Source organism: Ochotona curzoniae, unplaced genomic scaffold (assembly GCF_017591425.1).
Source record: "Ochotona curzoniae isolate NIBS_2020 unplaced genomic scaffold, NIBS_Ocur_1.0 scaffold_1037, whole genome shotgun sequence".
NCBI lineage: Eukaryota > Metazoa > Chordata > Mammalia > Lagomorpha > Ochotonidae > Ochotona > Ochotona curzoniae.
In genome coordinates this window covers 4,366,618-4,389,067 of record NW_024467083.1, presented here as the reverse complement: position 1 = coordinate 4,389,067, position 22,450 = coordinate 4,366,618, and the positions used below count along the sequence as shown (strand labels likewise).

The window sequence follows — 22,450 nt, the reverse complement described above, 5'->3', positions numbered from 1 at the left end:
TGACCCACAGATCCATGCATAGATTCATAAACAGTTGCAGTGTATGTCACCAAGTTTGGGGCGGTTTGTTACACAGAATCATTGTGACAATAGCTGATGGATACAACAGAGAAGACACAAGTGCTTCTGCAACTGAGGACAATTTAAAATGAATATTCTGGGATGGAGTCTGAAGGAATGAAGTTTCTGCATACAAAAGTCAAATGTTCAGTAATTCCGAAAATCAACAAATGGCATATATTAGGTCTATGTTTAAAAGCCAAAGTCGTTCATGGCTGGTTGGCTAAAGAGTCACTCCAGACACATTATTTTAAATCTGCTGTACAAATAACTCAGCTTGTGTCCTGATGACAGGATTCAGATAAAGTTCCGCCAGATGAAAAATGCAGTCTCTCTCTGATAAAAGCCATCCATTCAGCTTGCTGAACATCAGTCCCTTCAAAAGAATTAATGTGGTTTAAAAAAAAAAACTCACTAACCTACCTAAGGAATCTAAAATATCCTTTATGTCAGTAATGAGACAGTCTAATTTATAACTCTCTTGATGGCTAGGAGCATCTGTCTCTCCGTAGCCTCGCAAGTCCAAAGCCACAACTCGATATTCACTTTTAAATTCCCTCAACTGGTGACGCCAAGAATACCTGCAGGAAAAACAGAAACAATGAAAACAACATATGATGAAAATGAAGAATAACAATACAGAAATTACAACAGCTTATTTACAAATGTTAGGTAGTCGCCTGTCAGCAGGTAAAAGAGACCTAATTGAGAAGAAAGCAAGGCATTCTTTATTAAAATTGTTCCTTTTGAAATAGGCATCATTTCTTTGTGTTGGAAACATTCTTTTTAAAAAGCTTATCTATTGGGGATGGGTACTGAAGTACACCGGGCTAGGCCACCACTTGCTACGCCCACCTTCCCCAATCAGAGGCTTGGTTTGAATCCTGGCTCTCTGCTTTCCATAACGCAGCCTAGGAGGCAGCGGCTTAGGGTCCAGTGGTTGGGCTCCTGCCACGCACAGGCGAGGTCTAGATGGACTTCTGGGCTCCTGGCTTCCTCCTAGCCCTATCCTGGCTGTTGTGTCAATCTGGCCAGTGACCTGGAGGAGGGACGATGGTCTCTGTCACTTCTGCCACTCTGCCTTTCAAATAATCATTTTTAAAACTTAAAAAAAATTTAAAATGTATTTGACAAGCAGAGGAATCAACAGATGGCTGTCATCATCCACTGGTTCATTTGTCAGGTGAACGTGACAATTAGAGGAAAAGCCACGGCCTGGAAACAGTCCAAGTCTCCCACACAGGTGATGGAAACTCATGATCTGAACCATCGCCACTGCCTCCCAGCATTACATCAGCAGGAAGCTGGAGCTGGTGCTGAAGACAGTATCAAACCCAAAGACTTTGATATGGAATACAGGTGTCTCAACCACTTAACCAAATACCCACCTCTGTCTTACCTTTTTTTATTTGAATGTTTTATTAATTAATTAACCATCAATTACTAAATTTGAAAGGCTGAGAAAGAGAGAGAATCTTCTGTCCACTGGTTCATTCCCCAAATGTTTGCAATGCCAGGGCTGCTCCAGGCTAGCATTAAGCATATGGAGTTCCATCCTGGTTTCTCACGTGGATGGCAGAGGCCCAAGCACTTGAGCTACCTCTGCTGGTTTCCCAGGCCCATTAACAAAGAGCTGGATCAGAAGTAGGACAGACTGGACTCAAACTGGCATCCCAATATAGGATGCTGGTGTTGCAAGAGATGGCTTAACTTTGCTAGGCCACAACATTGCCTCCCTGTCTTGTCCTTTCATTTTCTTAAAAAAAGATTTGTATATTGGAAACGCAGATCTACAGAGAGAAACAGAGACAGAAAGACCTTCTATCCCCAGTTCATTCCCCAAGTGACCACAATGGCTAAAGCTGAGCCGATCTGTAGGGAACAGTCAGGAGCTTCTTCCAGGTGTCCCACATGAGTACAGGGTTCCAAGGCTTTGGGCCGTCCCCTACTGCTTTCCCAGGCCACAAGCAGGAAGCTGGATGGGAAGTGGAGCAGTTAAGAAACAAACTGGTACCCTATGGGATTCTAGCACTGGCAAGGTGAGGATGAGTCAATTGTGCTGAGCCTATTCCTATCTTCTTCTTCTTTTTTTAAACCAGGTTTAGGAGGGTGTAACAAAAGGCACATATTTAGTAACATGACAAGCATTAGGTACTAAAATTCATATAGATGTATTTCAGAAGTCAATTTTCTAAGCTTTTCTTAAATATGTTGTCATCAGGGAGTCCACATTATTAAAGTGAGTTACTTTGTAACCTGAATTGTTAGACAGAATGAATACATTATAGTTTAAAAAAAAAGTTAGAGAGATGAGCTTGAGAGTTTTACCAAGGCATCCTGTCTATGCAGCCCAAGACTTCGGTGGCATAAGTAAGGCACTCAGGTACTGCAGAACCATTCAATTCTAAAAAAAAAAAAAATACTTGGAAACTTATTTCTATTAAAAGTAGTTTTTGACTCTCTTTACTCTTTATTTCATTGCCAAATAGAACTTAGTGTTTTTAGTACTCAGAGAGCTTATTTAGGAATAAGAGGTAAAAATCGTAAGACTGGAGAATCAAGATTGTGAATAGGGTAAGGACACATTTAAACAACAAACATTAGCCAGTGTGAAGCAGAGAGGGCATGTTTCAGGAAATAGGAGAAGACAGAGCAACAGCAGAGGGGTACCTGGAGACTGACAGACACAGGAGCAGTGGACACAGTGGTGCAATGTTGCAGTGACTGATACCCCAGCAGTATTCAGCAAGCGGTGATCTGAACTACACTGGCAGCCAGAACTCCACCAATAACAACATGGGAAGGAATGTTCACTGGGAGCTCAGGAGGTGAACCCAGATGAAGAACTGCTCATGTTTGATTTGACCAGGAGCAGAGACAAGAGTGGCAGATCCCAGATGGGCAGTGCAGGAACAGGGTGGATTTCACAGCCCAGACCACCTCCTAGAGTGAATTAGGTATCATTTTGTTTAAGGAGGCAAGGGCTATGGGCAGGACTGTGCATGCACTGAGCTGGAAGTGAACTCATTTCTGGCTCAGTGAACTGCAACAACATGGCATTCTACAGGTTCTACCCAAGACAGGCCTGGGTAGCCCTCAGGTCTGACAGCCAGCAGATCAAGAACTCTAGTAGTGGTACATCAGGCACTATTTTGTACAGTGTGGCAAAGGCTTTAAGACTGCAGGGACAACAGAGAGCTGAGCATGTGCTGAGCTGGGAGAGAACTCACTGAGTTCAGTGCATTGCACTGGTCCCACAGGAAATAATACCAACTTTGGCATCGCACGAGTCAAAATAGGTCTGTGTGGCCCTCAGACCTAACAGCCAGCAGGTTCCAGCAAGATCAGCACAACCAACAACCTAGCTATATAGGACACCTGTTGTCTTCTTAATCCTGGGACTTGCTCTAACAGGAAGTGGGGGAAAGGATGTATAGGCAATAGTGCAGCCTCAGCACGGTATCACAGAAGGTGGAGAGTAGTGAACCATGAGGCATGGAATAGAGGGCGTCTAGTGAAACCCTACCACAAGAGTGGCCTGAAATTCACTAGAGTGAAAAGCACAAGTGATTATAAACAAAGAGCCGTGTACCAACTACAATAAGTAAAATCGACCTGTAGACCTGTGGTGACACAGCTTAGAAGTCTACCCCAAGAAGAAGAATCTGGGGCCCAGCGCGGTGGCACAGTGGTTAAGGTCCTCGCCTTGCACGCCCGGGATCCCATATGGGCACCGGTTCTAATCCCAGCAGCCCTGCTTCCCATCCAGCTCCCTGCCTGTGGCCCAGGAAAGCAGTCGAGGACGGCCCAAAGCTTTGGGACCCTGCACCCGCGTGGGAGACCCAGGAAGAAGCTCCTGGCTTCGGATCGGCATAGCATCGGCCGTTGTGCTCACTTGGGGAGTGAATCATCAGATGGAAGATCTTCCTCTCTATCTCTCCTCTTCTCTGTATATCTGACTTTCCAATAAAGAAAATAAAAAAATAAATTTTTTTTTTAAAAAAAAAAGAAGAAGAAGAAGAATCTGATAAGCAGAAGTACAATGACCAAGAGCAAAAGAGACAGAGGCACAAAGAATATTACTGAAGACTGCCCTGCAAAGGAGCAAAACCCTGTGCCAACTTCAGAGTTAACTAAGGAAAACATCAAGTAAATGGGGGATACAGAATTCAAAACACTTGTTATAAAGTTTCTTATCAACAATGAGAAACACGTAATACTGGAGTTCAAGAAATTTAAGGAAGATGTCACACTGGAAATGAATCAAATGAAAACTGATATATCAGAAATTAAGAATACAGTGGAGCAACTTAAAAGTACAGTGTAGTCTCCAAAATAGAATAAAAGAAGCAGAAGAAAGAATCTCAGAGTTGGAAGATATTTCCTGTCACCAGTTGGAAACAAACAGAAAGCTGGAAGCAGAGCTGAGTCAGACTCAAAAAAGTATTCAAGAACTGAAAGACACTATTGAAAGGCCAAATATAAGAGTTATGGGAGTCGCAGAAGGTGCAGAAAGAGAAGCTGAGTTTGCAGATGTATTTAATGAAATAATCAAGGAAAATTTCCCTACTCTAAAGAAAGAATTGGGAAACAAGATTCAGGAGGGGCACAGAACTCCCAACAGGGTTGACCAAAAGCAATCTTCACCAGGACACATGATAATCAAGCTCTCTTCAATCGAACATAAGGAAAAGATCCTGAAATGTGCACGTGAAAAAAAAAATCAAATGACTTATAAAGGAATGCCAATTAAGCTCCCAGGAGACCTCTCACAGGAAACTGCAGGTCAGAAGAGAATGGAGTGACATATTCCAGATCCTAAAAGCAAAAAATTATAGGCCCAGGATAACATATCCAGCAGTTTTCCTTTGTTTTGAAGATGAAATAAAATTCTTCCAGAATAAAGGCAAGTTAAAAGAAAATGCCTCTTCCTAACCTGCCCTACAAAGGATACTTCAAGATGTTCTCTTGATGAGAAGAGGAATAGCACCCACCAAAGCCAAAAGCAAATGCAAACATCCCAGTAAAATGACAACAGAAGACTAAATCAATGAACAACCCATTGCTGAAATGACAGAACCAAATTACCACCTATTTTTATTAACCCTGAATGTAAACGGCTTAAACTCATCAATCAAATGTCACAGATTAGCAGGCTGGATTAAAATAACAAAACACATTTATTTGTTGCCTACAGGAGACTTATCTCACCAACAAACAACAGTGGAAACTATACCTCATGAATTTTGATTTTTTTTTTAATTTAGTTTCATCTCTTCAAAACACTTTCTTCTTCATTAAACTCATCACTGACTCATAGATCATATTGTAGCATCATTTTCTTCAAGAAGTTTTTTTTTCATTTCTTCAGAGACACAATAGGAGCATGTTATTTAACTTCATGGCATTTTAAATTTCTTTTCTTCCTGTTGTTGATTTTGTTTTGTGGCTTTTCATTTAAGGGGATGTATAGTAACTGTGTAATGGAGACTATCATATCCAAATATGAGGATACAATACAGTATGCATGTCTACTTCCAGATCAAAGATGGACTCCCAATAAAATTGTTACCTATATCTTGACAATAGGATGCTCTACTTTTTGCTGTTGTCCATGCCTGCAGTGATGGACATATGACTGTTTATGGAGAATTGTACTATAGCAATAATATAGGGAAACTCAGTGTGTGTGTGTGAGGAGGGGGGTAACTTGGGGAGGTTAAGGGAAATCCAACTGCCTATGGGACTGTATCAAAAAATTATAATAATAATAAAAAAGTGAAAAAAAACCCACACACACAGGATTACCACTGAAAGAGTCTAATGGAACAGCCATGGTAGATATACTTTAGCTGTTCAAGAGAAAGGTCTTCTGTGGAGTTTCTGGACCACAAGTACAAGCAAGAATGTTGATAGCAATATTGGACTGGGTCTGAGCAACTGATTGTGATGCCAGCATCCCATATGAACATGGTTTGAATCTTGGTTGTTACATTTGCTATCTGGCTATGTATTAATATGTCAAAGAAAACAACAGAAGATGACCTAAGCATTTAGGGTCCTGCTATCCACGTATAAGACTTGGATGGAGTTCCAGGCTCCTGGACCAGCCTAAGTCTGATTTTGAAGAAAGAAAGAAAAAAGAAAAGAATAGAATAGAGAAGAGAGAGAGAGAGAGAGAGAGAGAGAGAGAGAGAGAGAGAGAGAGAGAGAGAGAAAGAAAGAAAGAAAGAAAGAAAGAAAGAAAGAAAGAAAGAAAGAAAGAAAGAAAGAAAGAAAGAAAGAAAGAAAGCCATTTAACAACCACAAGCACCAGCATTGGCCAATTACAATGCACATGGTGCTGCCACCAAGTCCTGCAAGCTTTGCTGCACCATGCATTCCCTTTGTACTTGACCAAGAAACCGTGACTTGGATGCAGTGCAGACCATGAGGTTTTCCTCTTTAAGCAAGTAAAGCCATTTGAAGAGCGAATGAAGAAGAGACATGTACTTTTCCAGAATGATTCATTATGTTATGGAACTCAAAATATGCACTTAAAAAAGCATCTGTGTGTGCATCTGTTCATGGAAACACTGCTAAATTATCTGATGCAAACCAAGTAGAAGATCATGGTCTGAGAATATTCTCAGAGTACAATAGGCAAGCGGACACAGTGATGTAAGATTATAAATCCTAATGAGAGGGGTTCTGTGGTGTGCATAAGATAGCGCACAAGCTCAACCTCCTCACATGCACACACAGATAATCAGGAAGGGTGACAGACACATACATTGAGTTATAAATGGGTAAAGAATCTTTGATCCATTACCAGGAATCCATGAGATGCAAAAATCTAGCAAAACAAGGTCAACTAAGACATGTTTAAAATTATTAATAAACAGTTTTTTGGGGTAGACTACAGTAATGTTATTAATGTCTCTGTATTTTAATAAACAAGTAAACCAATTTGTTTCTTTAAAGACATTCATCTTTCAACATATATGGGTATGATTGTATAATTTTTTCATTGGCTTTAAAGTTTTGACTTGATTTTTTTTAATCTTTGCAAGTGAAGCCCAACTCTCCTTTCTCCGTTCCTTCCTCCCATTTATTTATTTATTCATTTACAAAACATGGTCTTTGCAGTAAAACTGATGCATGCAGTCTTTTTTAAAGTTTTTTTTGCCTCTTCTTTTTTTTTCCTTTTTAAATTTTAGCCCCCACATATAATGAAGAATGTGCAGTATTTGTCTTTCTATCACTGGCTTATTTCATTTAACATGATGCTTTCCAGTTTCAATTGCTTCAATGCAAACAAAAAAATTTATTCTTACAGCTGTATAATACACATACACATCATTTTTTATTCATTCATCTGGAGGACACCTTGGTCGATTTCATATTTTGGCTGTTGTGAACAGTGTTAACTATAAACATGATGGAACAAGTATCTCTTTGACAGAATGTATTCCTGTCCTTTGGATATATAACCAGTAGTGGGATTGCTGTTTTCTTTCTTTTTTTTTTTTTTTAAGATTTATTCATTTGTATTGCAAAGGCAGATATACAAAGAGGAAAGACAGAGAGGAAGATCTTCCGTCCGATGATTCACTCCCCAAGTTAGCGCAACGGCCAATGCTATGCCGATCCGAAGCCAGGAGCCTCTTCCGGGTCTCCCACGCGGGTGCAGGGTCCCAAAGCTTTGGGCTGTCCTCGACTGCTTTCCCAGGCCACAGGCAGGGAGCTGGAAGGGAAGCAGGGCTGCTGGGATTAGAACCGGTGACCATATATGGGATCCCGGTGCATCCAAGGCGAGGACTCTAACCACTACACTATCGCGTCAGGCCCTGTTTTCTTTTCTTTCTTTTATTTAAAGAAATCTGCATACTGTTTCCCGCAGTGCCTGCACTGATATATGTTTCCGGCAGCAGCGTGAAAATGTTCTTTCTCCCTATCCTTTTCAGCATTGTTGCTTTCTGTCTTTTAGATAATAGCCTTTTTGATAGTGATGAGGTGATATCTCCTCAGTGGTTTTTGAGACAATTAAAAATCCCAAAGTCTATTGGAGGGAATTATCTTCACCTTTTATCAAACTGTGCATTGTTCTAATACGTTATGTATTAGTGTATTCATTTAGAATTCATTTAATTAGAGATCTTCAGGTATAAATTTGACTCAAAATAATGTGCATTATCCCACAAACTTTTACATTTAAAATTGTATTAAGAATCATATAAACATATCTTCACATTTCATTATTTTGTGAATAACCTAAATTACCTTAACTACAAATTATCTACTGTCGCTAACAAGGAATACAGCCAAATAATGTCCTAAACAATTCTAATAGGAAAACTGAATTGTAATCATGTAATAAATTAGGAAAGAATACTTTTTAAATGCCTTCACCCCAGAACTCACAATTAAATGCAACTGGTTTGTACTTTAGCCATAGGTGAAATAAAAAAATCATCCTCAGCCCATTGAGACAACTCAGCGGCTAAATCCTCACCCTACACACACTGGTATCTCACACAGGCACTGGTTTGGGCCCTGTTTGCTCCACTTCCCATCCAGCTCCCTGCTTGTGGCTTGGGAAAGCAGTGGAGGATGACCCAAAACCTTGGAACCCCAACCCCATGCGGGAGGCCTGGGAGAAGCTCCTGCCTCCTGGCTTTGGATCAGCTTAGTTTTGACCCTTTGCAGCCACTTGGTGAGTGAACCAGCAGACAGAAGCTCTTTCCTTGTCCCTCCTCCTTTCTGTAAATCTGCCTTTCTAATAAAAACAAATAAATGTTGGGGGAAAAAAAAGAAAAAGAAAAATCACTCCACAGGCATTTAGACTAATGGTTAAGATGCCACACAAGACACTTGTATTCCATACCAGAGTGCCTGGGATTGAGTCACTACTCCATTGGATTCCAGTTTCCTGGTAATAGGCACCCAAGGGGAACAGCAGATATGATTCAAGTAGGGGGCCTGAGGCACTCACACAGCAAACCTGGGTGGAATTGTGGGTTCCTGGCTCTGGCCTGGCTCAGCCCCAGGGGTTGCAGGCATTTGAGCAGATGGAAATGCTCATTCATTCTATGCCTCTCTCTTTCTCTCTGTAGCTCTATTTCTCTTGCTCTCTCGAGCTCTCTCTTTATCTCTCCACCCTCCACCACTTCTGACTCTCAAATAAATAGACATTTTTACTAAAAGAGCAATCCCCAGTAACGAACTGATGGGCATGCTACTTACATAAATAAAACAAAACATCCTCCTCCCTTGATTCAGGAATAAAATCTACTGCAAAACAATAACCCTTTAAAAGACTATACATAAATAAACAATACTATTTTCATCCACATTTTTCTCCTCCTCTGGCAGCTTCAGCGAAGGGCAGAGGAAACTCTGAAAAGAAGAAAAATAAAACCTTTCCTAGTTATTATTCTTGACATGGAAGACTCCCACTTTCAGCAGGTGAACCACTTTCAGATGCAAAATATCCTCTCCTCTGGCTGGGTGTGCAGGAGGAGCCCTTGCCGGCCTTAGCCTGTGAGTGATGACGCATGCATGCTATACAGCTGGTGAGCAAGGTCACTCAAAGAAATTGCCTGGGTCAGCTCAAAATATTTTTAAAAGAAATGCAAATTGAGCAGGAGGGAGAGATGAAAACAAAATCACCCATTGACAAACAGCCTTTTTTGGGGCTAATATAGCTAAAGATGTCATAGATGTGTATTTGATGAACATTTCCTGTATAGTTTAGGAGAAAAGACCCAAGATTTTATTATTTCTGTGTAACATCTAACAGTACACATTCAATGTCACAATTTCTCAGTATCTATTCTCAGGCAATAATGATAAACACAGGGAAAATGTCAAACTTGCTTGGTGCTTTCTATTGAAAAAGAACTCGCACACATTGCTATTTTTGATTATTTTGTTTCCACTATATCAAATACTTCTGACCTACTGATCTACAAGCAAACTTATAAGTTTATATATCTGGGTAAAATTTATTGCCAGAGGAATAACATTTACATTTATAATGTAAATAAAAATTGCTTTGACAAGTCATCTGTATTGCCAGCATCCCATTTGGGCACCGATTCAACTACTAGCTACTCCACTGGCACTCTAGCTCCCTACCAATGCCAGTGCAGCTGGAAAGCAGAGGAGGATGGCCATGTTCTTGGGGCCCTAAACCCAGCTGCAGACCCAGACGAAGCTCCTGGTTCTACCTTTTGGTCAACTCAAGGGATGTTTACTTCATCCATTTCTTGATTTCATCCACTTAAATCATGAGCCATCTTAAAATCATAGCTCAGTGCTGGAAAACAATAGTTTTCTGGGGTGGGTGTTTTGCTTAACAGTGAAGATGGTTGGTTGGATGTCCACAACCCTTATTGGAGTCCCAAGTTCAAGTCTTGGCTTTGTCAACTCCAGCTGCCTACTGATCTAAAACCAGGGAAGCAACAGTAATGGTTCAAATAGCTGGGCTCCTATCACCCATAATGGAGACTTGGATTGAATTCCCTTGCTTCTGACTTTGATCTTGGCCTATCACTGGCTGTCAGAGGCAGTTGAAGGGTAAACTAGTGGATGGAATCTCTCTTTCTTTCTCACTGTCTGGGAAAACACAGTTCTTCCATCTGCTGAACTACTTCTCAGATGGCTGCAATGGCCAGAACTGAACCAGCTAGAAGCCAAGAGCTTCATCTGAGCTTCCCAAGTGAGTACAGGGGCCCAAACACGTGGGCCATCTTTTGCTGTTTTTCCCAATTAGCAGATAACCAAATTGAAAATGGAATACCTGGGACATGAACCGGTGCCCATAGATGTTGCTGGCATTGCAGGTGGAAATTTAACTCACTTTGTCACAAGACCAGCCTCTTACTATCTCAAAGGCATCCTTTTTCTTTTCTTTTTCTTTCTTTTTTTTTTTAATAAGATTTATTTATTTTTTTTGGGCCCAGTGTAATCACTCAGTGACTAAATCCTCATCTTGCAAACTCCAGGATACCATATGGACTGGTTCATGTCCCAGCTGCTCCACTTTCCATCCAGTTCCCTGCTTGTGGCCTGGAAAAGTAACAGAGGATGGCTCAAAGCCTTGGGACTCCTGCTGGCTGCTGGTGGGTGTCAGGCCGGGGTGTTTCCATGCTCAGATCCCTGATGCCAGCCACTGCATACATGCGGTGAGTTCTCCCCAGGCGGCCAGCATGCCATTTGGCACCAGGCTCTGCCTGCTGGCCTCCTGGCAGCGAGCTCTGGGGTTTTAGTTCTTTGAATTGCTGCTTACCTCCACGTTGAACCCATTGTGCTTCTGGGATGTGAATCAATCCTAAAGATTCCCAATGACAGAGTAACTTTTCCTTTGAAGGCAAGTGAGGGAAATAAGACCTGGTAGGTTGAGAGAGTGACCAGATGATCTTTGTGGATAAGACTGATACACCAAACTCCTTCAAATCCTGTGTAGAACTTGTAATCACTGAACAACGCTGACCATTGAACACCAGTCCATGCAAAAACTAAGGCTCAGGGCTTGTCCAGCAGGATCATATTCTATTACCTGACATGATGATGGATCAGGAAACAGGTCACATTAGGCAGGTACATGACATCAACTAGCAAACGAGAGAACCATTTCCAGGGGGTAGATTCTGTGGGGGACGTGTGGACCAAACCCTGTGGAAATTCTAGCTCCACTGGTTAGCTTAAGAGTTAAGGTGGTGACCAACGACAATTGTTGGTGAGGATGTGGGGAAAAGGAAACCCTACTCCACTGCTGGTGGGGCTGCAGGCTGGTACAGCCTCTATGGAAATCAGTGTGGAGAACACTCAAACAACTCAAAATCTGCATACCATATGATCCAGCAATAGCACTCCTAGGAATATATCCAAAACACCTGTTTCACGACAAACCAACACGCACCCCTATGTTCATAGCAGCACAATCAGTAATTGCAAAAACATGGAAGCAACCGAAATGCCCATCAGCAGAAGAATGGATAAGAAACCTTTGGTTCATCTACTCCATGGAATACTACTCAGCTATTAAAAAAAAAACAAAATGCAGTTCTTTGTGGCTAAATGGGCCCAACTGGAAACTATAATGCTAAGGGAAACGAGCAAATCCCAAAAAGTTAGATACCACATGTTTGCCTTGATTTAACCTGTTTTTTTTCTTTTCTCTTTTTGAACCTGTCATTGATACTGTCTCAACACATGTGTTTTGAAAAATTGAACTTGCATTATTTTTAACATATTGTTTACTCAATACTATGTCAATTAATTCCATAACATTGTATATTGTTGCTGATGTTTTGTTGGGGCTTTTAACTGACTGGGATTTTACTCTGTTAGCTCTGCCTTCAGACCAGAGAAGGTCTCCCCAAGAAGCCACTAAAGTTATCTGGAAAAAAAGATGCTGGATTCTATGCTGGGTATCTGTTTGCAATGAAGGAATCTCAACTGAACTTGAACTGTGGTTATGCAGCAAGGTGGAGGAATCCACCATGGGGGAAGGGTTGTGGGAGGAGCAGGGGAAATCTAAGCACCTATAAAACTGTATCACATAATACAATGTTATTAACAATAAAAAAAAAAAAGTTAAGGTGGTGATGGATTAAGCTAGGTGTGACCAAGGAGCCTGCCATCACTCATGGGTAAAGGAACCCACAACAGACTGGACTAGTCAAGGCAGCGGCACTGAGTGTGCACCTTAAGCAGGGTGTGGGGTGGGCCAGGCTGCAACATACACCAGCTCATACAAGCCCAATCGGAAGGCCAGACTATGCTGGGCACTGGCCTAAAACCCAATGGCATGTATGAGAACTGGGTCTGGGAGTGGATCAAGTGGAGGAACTTGGGAAACTCCCCTGGCAGGTCATAGCTCCCACTGGTGAAAATGTGGTCCAGACCTGGGGGTTGGACAAGCTGGGCAAAGTAGCTCCAACAGCTGGCAAATGTGTCAATTGGTAATGGACCGGGGTGGGCTGGGCAGGACTGAGCAAACCTTAGCCCACAAGCAAAACTAGAAACCAGGATGGAGTACAGGTCATGCCGAGCTAGGCTCTAGTACCTACTGGTCTGCGTGAGCCAGGAACGCTAAGCCACAGTGTCTAAGGCAGAGATTAGGACAGGTGAAGGGCTGAGCCAAGCTGAGTCAGAGCAACCACTGGCATGCAAGTGATATATGGCTGGGAACAGGCCCGGTTGGGGAGCTAAGGGGATACCCTAGCTGGGTTGAGGTTCCCACCAAGGGGTGCATGGGCTGGAATGGGAGCTGTGTCTGATCAGGATACAGTTGTAGTCTCCCTTGGCACAAATGTGGATTAGGACTGGAAGCACCAAGCCGAGCCAGACTCCAACACTGTCTGGTGTCCTGGAGGACCAGGGTAGATGTGGGATGGACTAGGCAAACCCCGACTGAGCCATGTGTGAGCCATATGTGGGTATGGACAAACCATGGCTGGGCTGAAACATCCAACAGCAAGGACCAGTTTGGGTTGAAGGTCAGTCAGGAAAGGCCACTGTTCCTGCTATGACAGGATGTGAACTGAATAGGGCTGGTTCATGGACCCCTGGTGTGCACGAAATCTGGCACTGGGAGAGGTTCTGATGGAGGAGCCTGGGCAACTCCTCTGGCAGGACACAGACCCCTCAGGTAAGCACAAGAAGCATGATAGGAAACAGCCCAGAACAGGCCATGGAAAGTTTCCCACTGGCATATATTTGGCATGGGTCAGGGGCAGACCAGGCTGAACCAGTTCACATCACCCACTGGCAAATCCAAGCACCAGAACAGAGTGAGGGTTGAGCCGGGTTCGGTCATCACAAAAATCAGTGCACAATATGGAATGCCAAGGTGAGGTTACCTGTACCGGAAGGGACCGCAGTGCCCAACCAGCAAGCATGAGAACCAGAAAGGGAGAGGGCAGAGCCGGCAGGGGAACATGGGGGGAGGTTCCCCTGCTGGACAGCTACTCCCACAGGAGAGCGTGAGCTGGGATGGGGGCAGACCAGACTAGGCAGGGCTACAACACCTGTGCGCCTCATGTGGACTAGATCAGGGAAAAGGCAGCCTGGTCTGATTGTTCCTACTGGTGCAAACAAAATTAGAGTGGGTGATGGTTGGTTGGGCTTAGCCACAGCATCAGATGGCAGAGGCTGGCACTGGGGGCTAATTCTGTCAAGTTAAACCACAGAACCACCTGGAGAGTGCATTCCCAAGGAGTAGGAATGGCCTAGTAGGGAAATAGTGGGGTCCTTTCTTTCGGGTTACCACTCCGACTGGAGGGCACGAAAACCATGACAAGGGCTGGGATGACAAGACAGAGAGGCATCCAACAACATCCGTGAGGGCTGGATAGTTGAGCTGGTTAGATGGAACTAGGCTTCAATGCCCATTGACATGTATGAGAGCTGACTGGGATGTGGGACAGACTGGACTATTCTGCTGCACATACTGGCAAACCAGGGTAGGGAGCAGGCCTGGTGGGGGTTATTGTGGGTCACTCCAACTAGACTGCAGCTCATACTGGTTTATGTGAGGGCCAAGTATGTGCTGGGCAGAACCAGGCTGGACTGCAACATCCATTGATTGGTTTCAGTGGAAGACAGGGCTGGAAACAGAACCAACCCAGCAATTGCAACCACCAGCTGATTAGGGCGATGGACTGTGCTGGGCCCTGTACTTGCTAGTACATACAAGAATCTGGTCTGGGAACACTTCAAAGTTTCTTTGGAGATCTCCCCAGTTGAACTGCCAAACTCAGAACCCTAACCATGAAAAGACAGAGGACAGAACAAGTCAATCAACCACCTAGCCATATATTGGCAGTGAAAAACTGGGCAAACAGAGACTCTAGGAAGGACTATATCAATCAGGGGATGCTTCAACGACCTCATCGTGCTTGGAGTGGTGAGATTGGCATTAATTCATAACTGGTGAACTATCAAAACCACTTGAGTAAGAGCCTCGGAGCATGCCCCACATCAGGGACCTGGGGTGGGTGGGAGACTGGGTGGGGCTTCTCCCTCAATATCCCCCTTAACCCCAGATACATGAAGGAAACAATATGGAAATAATAGATTTACCCACTTTCCTATAGCCTTTGAACCTTTTTACCCTAATTAACTATGTAAAGATTGTCAAAAATATAATAATAATAATAATAAATTGTTTTTTAAAAAGCCTTGGACTGGGCACCTGCATGGGAGACCCAGAAGAAACTCCTGGCTCTTGGCTTTGGATCTGCCCAGTTCCAGCCATTGTGGCCACATGGAGAATGAACCAGCAGACAGATCTTTCTGTCTCTCCTCTCTGTAAATCTGCCTTTCCCATAAAAATAAATGAATTTTTAAAAAGTAACAACTGTGCATTTTTGTCTTTAGATTTTTATTCTGTAATGTGAAACATGTAGGTCTTTAACTCCTCATGCATTCTTTTATGTGCTTAGGAAATAGTTCACTTTTCAGCTTCGAGGAAGCTACTTTTTCTGCTTTCCCACTCCAAGCCTCACCGAATGTGTCCTGGTACCAAACAGTCCAAGCCTTTGATTTATGTAAAATCTCCTTTCCCCAGTCACTGTCACATTCTGTCCACAGTGGGTATTGCAGAAAAAAAAAACTCCAAAACGATTTTGTAACTATTTCATAAATCTGAGACACTCCAAGATACCTCTTTTCATCCTCAAAGATGTACAAATTTAGGATGGCAGCATGTAGTTTCCCTAGCCTGAGGAAAACCACTGCTGAGATGAAGGGACATTTGGGGGAGACAGCACGGCCTGTCACGTCACTGTAATAAAGTGACACTGTGGTAACTGTTATGGTCTGAACATTTGTCTCCTCCAAAGCTGAAGTGGGAATTTCAATGTTATTTTTTTTTTTAAGATTTATTTTTATTTTGTTACAAAGTCAGATATACAGAGAAGAGGAGAGATAGAAAGGAAGATCTTCCGTCCGATGATTCATTCCCCAAGCGAGCGCAACGGCCGGTGTTATGCCGATCCAAAGCCGGGATCCAGGAACCACTTACAGGTCTCCCACGTGAGTGCAGGGTCCCAAGGCTTTGGGCTGTCCTAGACTGCTTCCCCAGGCCACAAGCAGAGAGCTGGATGGGAAGTGGAGCTACCGGATTAGAACCAGCGCCCACATGGGATCCCGGTGCGTTCAAGGCAAGGACTTTAGCTGCTAGGCCATGCTGCCGGGCCCTCAATGTTATTGTAACCGTATTAATAGCTGAGATTTTTAAGAAGTGACAGGACATATGAGCTGCTCACTCCCCTATCAACTCCAGGCCCCTTCAACCTCTTTGCCCTTCTACCTTCTGCCACGTTAGAAACAAGAAGCTCTCTGCAGGTGCCGTTGCCTTGATCTCAAACTTCCCAGTGCCCAGAACCATGAGCAAAGTGATTTCTGTTCTTCTCAGGCTGTTCTGTGACATTCTGTTACAGAAGCACTAAGACAATAGGCCAACACCTTTGAATGCAAGGATAAAGCTTGTTGGAAGCTTACCAGAATTCTGGAAATCCATGAAGCAGCAGCATCAGGGGCTTGCCTCTTTCTCCAGCAGCTACATAGTGAAATCGCAATCCTGAATCCTGAAAATGGAAGATACGAAGTTTTAGTGATGTTTTACGCTGATTGTCACCATAGCATATTTAGTACATTTACTACAGTTTAAAATACTCATCTGTGTTATTTTCAATGCTGAGAAATAAATGTCATTAATTTTCAAAAAGACAAAAATGAATAATTTATCCACATTATTAGAAAGTCATTGCCAACATTCCCATCATTGACCCACCCCTCCTTCTTTTGGTCAGTTCATGCATTACAAGCTTCCAAAGCAATGTCACCACTTGTAACTTCCATCTCACTGATGTGTCACTTTTCATCCCATTCAAATTCTGCAGTACATGCAAATGACTATGGATTTATAATCCTGCCAAATTTACCTCCCAGTCATGTACTTTTCTCAGCTTGCCCCGTCAAAAGCTGCGCCATCAGTTACATAAATCACACCTCCTTCCCTTATTTTTAGGTCTCTCCTTCCCACGTTATTATTTTTTGAGTGTTGCATGCACTGTTCCCCTCGCGCCTGCTCCTCACGTCATGTTAGTGTACATTTTCAACAGCAGAAGGCCTTGAGTGCTCGAGATGTCCCTCTACTCGGCAGGGAGACCAAGACAGCCCACGGAAGACGAAAAATAACGAATGAGCATGCTCTGAGCAGACGGAAACAAAGTGCAGAAACAGCAGAGATGGGGGGGAAAGGAAGGAAGGAAAGAGAGAGAGAGGAAGAGAGAGTGAGAGTAAAGGAAGAAAAAAAGAAAGAAACGAGAAAGGGAGAGAGAGCAAGAGGAAGGAAGGAAGGAAAGAAAAGAGAGGGGGGGGAGGGAGGGAAGGAAGGAAGGAAGGAAGGAAGGAAGGAAAGAAAAGAGAGACGGAGGGAGGGAGGGAAGGAGGGAAGGAAGGAAGGAAGAAAAAACAGGAAGGAATGGAGGGAGGGAGAGACAGAGAGAAAGGGAGAGAGAAAGCAAGCCAACAGCAAAACCATGAATAAAAGCTGAGCACAGACCGTCCTTAGACAACCAAACAACCAATCTTAGAGGTCACCTGATTGACTGCACCATGTTCCAGAGCTAGTTGGTCAGCTCCAAAGATGTGCACATGGGTCTCCAGGATGACGGGCAGCTGGCTGGGGACAAGACCCCCAGGATAAGGTTCTTCCCACCCCTGGGTTCTGTGTCTCTAGGGAAGCTCTTCAGGCCCATAGAGGCACGGGAAAGGGGCTAGCAGCAATTCCAGAAGATTCTTCTTCTAATTTAAGAAACACAGTCAGGCACACCAAAAGACCTTCCAGCTATTCACAATGGCTAAGGCCAAAGCCAGGAGCTAGGAACAGAATTGAGCTCCCCCACAAGAACGGCAGGAATCCCAACGAGTTGAGCCATTGTCACTGTCTCCCAGGAACTACACTGGTGGGAAGCTGGAGCCAGGAAAACTGAACACTGGTACAATGTGTGGGATGCAGGCATGGTTCCAGGCCAGACACCTGCTCCTGGGAGGCTTGTTGTACTACTTTCTCCACTTTAGAGGCATAGAGTTAACAAACCCAACTGCAGAATGTCTTTCTGGAAGTTGAGTAACTTTTCTTTTGGGTGGTGAATCTTGAAGGCTCAAAATGCTGTGACCACTTGCATGGGTTTAATGAGCAGATGCTTCATTGCACTGACTTGTGTGCCGTTCACTGTGCTAACTTGCTTTTTTATATTTTCAAATACTAGCTCGTGCAGTTCTCATGTTAACTCCAGGCTCAATCAGAGCCCCTCTGAACTCCAGTCGCTGGGCAGTACAATTCCGAAGAGGAATTCAGGACGTGGTAACACCCCCCGCCCCTGGCCAATATGAAGTGCTTCTGAGTCAGCCCGTGGAGTGTATGATGGTGACTCTTTCACCACCTGGAGCCTCAGGAAATAGAATATCCGTGGGCTGTGCAGAAGGGCTGGGGTGGGCATGGACAATTTAAAACCCGCAGGCACAGGTGACATTTACGCTGTATGCCATTCCTTTGGTCCCCAACTTCACCCATCTGCTCCCCTTCCCACAAATACGCACCATTTATTGTTTCACACACTGCCCAGGGCGGCTGTGGGCAGAATAAACACCTGGTTTCCAAAGACTCAATCCGCTGTCCTCTTGTCTAACATTTGCGCGAGGACTGCCTCCTGAGATAGCAGGGCGCCACCAGGGACAATTCCCCACAGCTGCTTGGCGCTCCAGAGGGCAAAGAGGTGACAGGCGCATGGCCCCTTGACAGGGGAAGCGAGAGCGGAATTACGCGCGGCTGTTGTGGCAGAGGTTTGGAGGGACGGACAGCCACATAAGGGGACACTGCTAGAGAAACTCCACATGCAGAAAACAGCCAAGACACCTGGTCAGCGCTCTTGCTCCATCGCTCCCTCTCCCTCTCTGCCTCACACATTACCTCTCTGCCGCCACACCTCGCCCCTCAAGCCTCCCGTTTTGGCGTCTTCCCGGTGCCCACAGCACGCCCCGGAGCCGGGTTCACCCAGAGATGCCGAGCCGGACGCCACGAAACCGGCAGCCCGGCGCCCTCCACTCTCACGGCCGTCACGTTCCCTCCCGTCCCCGCCAGGCCCGCACCGGCCTTCACCTTGATCCGCACGTAGCAGTGGGTTCCCAAAGAGGGGTCGTTCAAACACGCGGGAGGGTGCTCACGGGCGACCCGCCGGAAGGTCTGCGCAGGTCCCGTGCCGATGCTCCACAAAAGTTTGAGCAGGTGGACGGCGGCGCAGAGCCCGCAGTAGCAGTAGACCAGGGACCAGAAGAGCAGGGACCGGATCGCGACCATCAGGCGGGGCAGGCAGTCCCGCAGCCCCGCCATCGGGCGGCGGCGGGGCCCGCGGCCCTTGCTCGGCAGCCGGAGAGAGCGCGCGCCGCGGCGCGTCAGGGCCCGCCCGCCGTCGCCGGCTCGGCGCGCGCCTCCCCCGGCCCTGGCGACGGCGCCGGGGCTGCGTCCCCAGTCACGCCGGGGCCTCCAGCTCGTCCGCGGCGCGCCCCGGGCTGCCGCCCCCGCTCCCGAGCGCCGCCGGACGGGATCCCCGTCGCCTCACCCCGGCCTGGGGGCGGCCCGGGACAAGGCCCGGGTGCAGGCCGTGACCCTTCCTCCCTGGAGAAGGGTGAGGGGAGACATCCCGTTTTTAAAAAAATGGCTGGAAAACTAAGGGAGAAGACTGCCAGACCGGCCCAGGGAAGCGGCACTATAGCGTTCAAATCTTCCATCTCCTGGCTATTGGGGGCGATTTCGTGAAGGCGTTTTACGGGGTGGAGGAAGGGTGGGGCGCGTGGAGAAGGCGGTGACCTGTTTGCCAGCTACGTACTGGTCATCACTACTTGGGCACTGTCCCCTGGGAAGATATTGGTATTCTACGAGGTGGCAAGTCGATCACACTGATTCTAAAGACAAGCTGGTGACAACCCGCAGTTTGTTTTCTGTTCTGATAGGGTGTGAATGTGTGTGTACGCAAAAACATTAAGTACTTGGGAGACCCCAATTGAGTTCCTGCCACTGGCTTTGGCTCTTGAGATCTCACTGGAGAAGTTCAACAGTCTGCGGAAGCTTGCTTGCGTCGCTGGCTCTCTCAGCCTTTCAAATTACGTAGAAGATGGATGGATAAGTAAATACGTAAGAGATAGCATTCGTACAAAAGGAACTATGCAAGTAACCTTTTATTTCTCACACCTCTTAGTACAAGGTATTTTTGATTACACCACACTGTGGCATTGTAATCTTTTCAATGCTAATTTCTAAACATTCTCATAAAATCTGTGTGTGTTTGTGTGCACGTATGTTTTCGCTGGTTAAATATTCAGAGGCGGGAGTGCTGGGTCAGGTGCTAAGAGCATTTAGTTGTGGGAGAAACAGTCAAACTGCTTTCCCAAGTCACTGTACAATTTTAAATTGAAAGCATGGATTGTAAAAAAAAACCTTGTTAATTTAACCATTATTTTAAGATACGTTAGGTGGTATCTGAGATAATTGTTTACATTTCTGTAATGTCTAATATGCACCTACATGTTAGTATGACTTTTTAAAAGATGTATCTATTTTTGTTGGAAAATCAGATATACAGAGAGGAGAGACAGAGGAAGATCATCCGTCTGCTGCAACAGCCAGAGCTGAGCTGATCCGGTCTTCCACACAGGTGCAGGGTCCCAGGTCTTTGGACCAAACTCTACTGCTTTCCCAGGCCACAAGCAGGGAGCTGGATTCGAACAGGAGACCATATGGGATCGCGACGCATGCAAGGCAGGACTATTGTCTCTAGACCACTGTGCCAGGCCTATATTAGTATGACTTCTACGCACCTGTGTCACTTGAATATAGTCTTCTTTACAAAGTTTTTGTTCAAATTCTTTACTCATTACAACACACACATACACCACAGATATGTGTCTTTACTATTGCATTTTGAGAATTCATTGCATATTTTGGTTACAGAGGTTTTTTTTAACTATACATCATGTGATGTAGATATTTTTCAGTTTTTTGTCTCTTGTAATGTGCTTGTAGAGTAAAACTTCTTAGTCTTGTAGTCCATCTTTTTTCCTTATTGCTGATTATTTTGAACTTTGAAAAAAATTTTTGCCTAACCCCAAATCTACCAATTTTTTAAACTGTTTTCTTCTAGAAGTTTTCTGTTTAGGTTTATGACTTTTTTTGAGCTGATTTTTGTATATGGGACAAGGTGTGGATTGAGGTTTATGTTTCACAAAGTGTTATCCAGTTGTTTTGGTACCACAAGCTGGAAATATTCATTATGGAATTGCTTATGTACCTTTGTTGAAAATCAGTTCATTGACATGAATCTATTCTGGACACTCCAGCATAGTTCTTTGACCTGAACAGGGATGTTTCCTGCATTACAGTAGTCCCGCCTTGTCTGCAAGAAACACGTTCTAAGATCCTTGGTATTTTTTTTGCCTGAAACGACGAATAGTACTAAAATCTATATATACTACATTTTCTCCTATGTATTCATATCTGGGAAAGTTTTATAAGTTAGTACAGATTATTCTATTAATAATAATAGAATGTGTACACTAATATAAGATACATGGATGTTGCCTTTCTTGATAGAGTCAAAAGTAAAAATACTTTGGACAACTGTGATAGAGGCAGTTGAAACTGAGAAAGGTGAAACCGTGGACTGGGGAATCTCCGTGAGAACTTACCGTGATTGTTCTGAAGTATGGTAAATCTAGAACTCAGGTGGTGTGGTCCTTAAACTCAGTCTAATATCCATATCTCTGAAGGTAATTTTGTATAATATTTTTGCTGTGGCTTACATTTTCACTGTTAGCATCAGGTGAGGAATTTTCCAACTTTGGTGTCATTTGATACTCAAAACATTTTTGGATTTTTGAGCATTGCAGATTTTTGAAGTGGGATGACCAGTCTGGATGCACACATATAGCTGATATTTTTAAATCTTGGATCTTTGATGCAGAATCCTTGCTAAATTCATTGATGAGTTATGGCAGCTTTTTCAAGGATTTTTCTGCAGTCTTCCATGTAATCAGTTGTCTGTGGACTAACAGTTCTTTTTCTTTTTTTTCCAATTGGTGAGCCCTTTTTTCTTGCACTGGCTATTGATTCTACTACAGTATTTGGTAGGGGTGGTGAGAGTGGACATTTTTACACCTTCCTGATGCTAGGGGAAAAGCAACATAAAATCTTTTGCTATTAAGCATAAAATCGGTTGTATATTCTTTAGTGCTATTTATGCAGAAGATCCTTTCTATTTCTGGTTTTTGAAACTTGTTCCATGAATAGAGGTTCAATTTTGTCAAAGGGTTTTCTACTTCTATTGAGATCACCATT

At 44.2% G+C, this 22,450-nt stretch overlaps 1 protein-coding gene across 1 annotated transcript in view; it reads right to left on the bottom strand.

Annotated features, from left to right (window-relative positions):
* The window catches only part of EPHX4 (epoxide hydrolase 4), a 41,531-nt gene extending 21,985 nt beyond the window's left edge, over positions 1-19,546 (bottom strand). The window contains exons 1-3 of the mRNA XM_040998881.1: positions 19,220-19,546; positions 16,555-16,640; positions 484-641 (exon numbers count right to left, since the gene is read on the bottom strand). Of these exons, the coding sequence (XP_040854815.1) occupies positions 484-641; positions 16,555-16,640; positions 19,220-19,450 (475 nt within the window). The 5' untranslated portion in view covers positions 19,451-19,546. The remainder of the gene's footprint in view (positions 1-483; positions 642-16,554; positions 16,641-19,219) is intronic.
* Between the last annotated feature and the right edge of the window lie 2,904 nt (positions 19,547-22,450).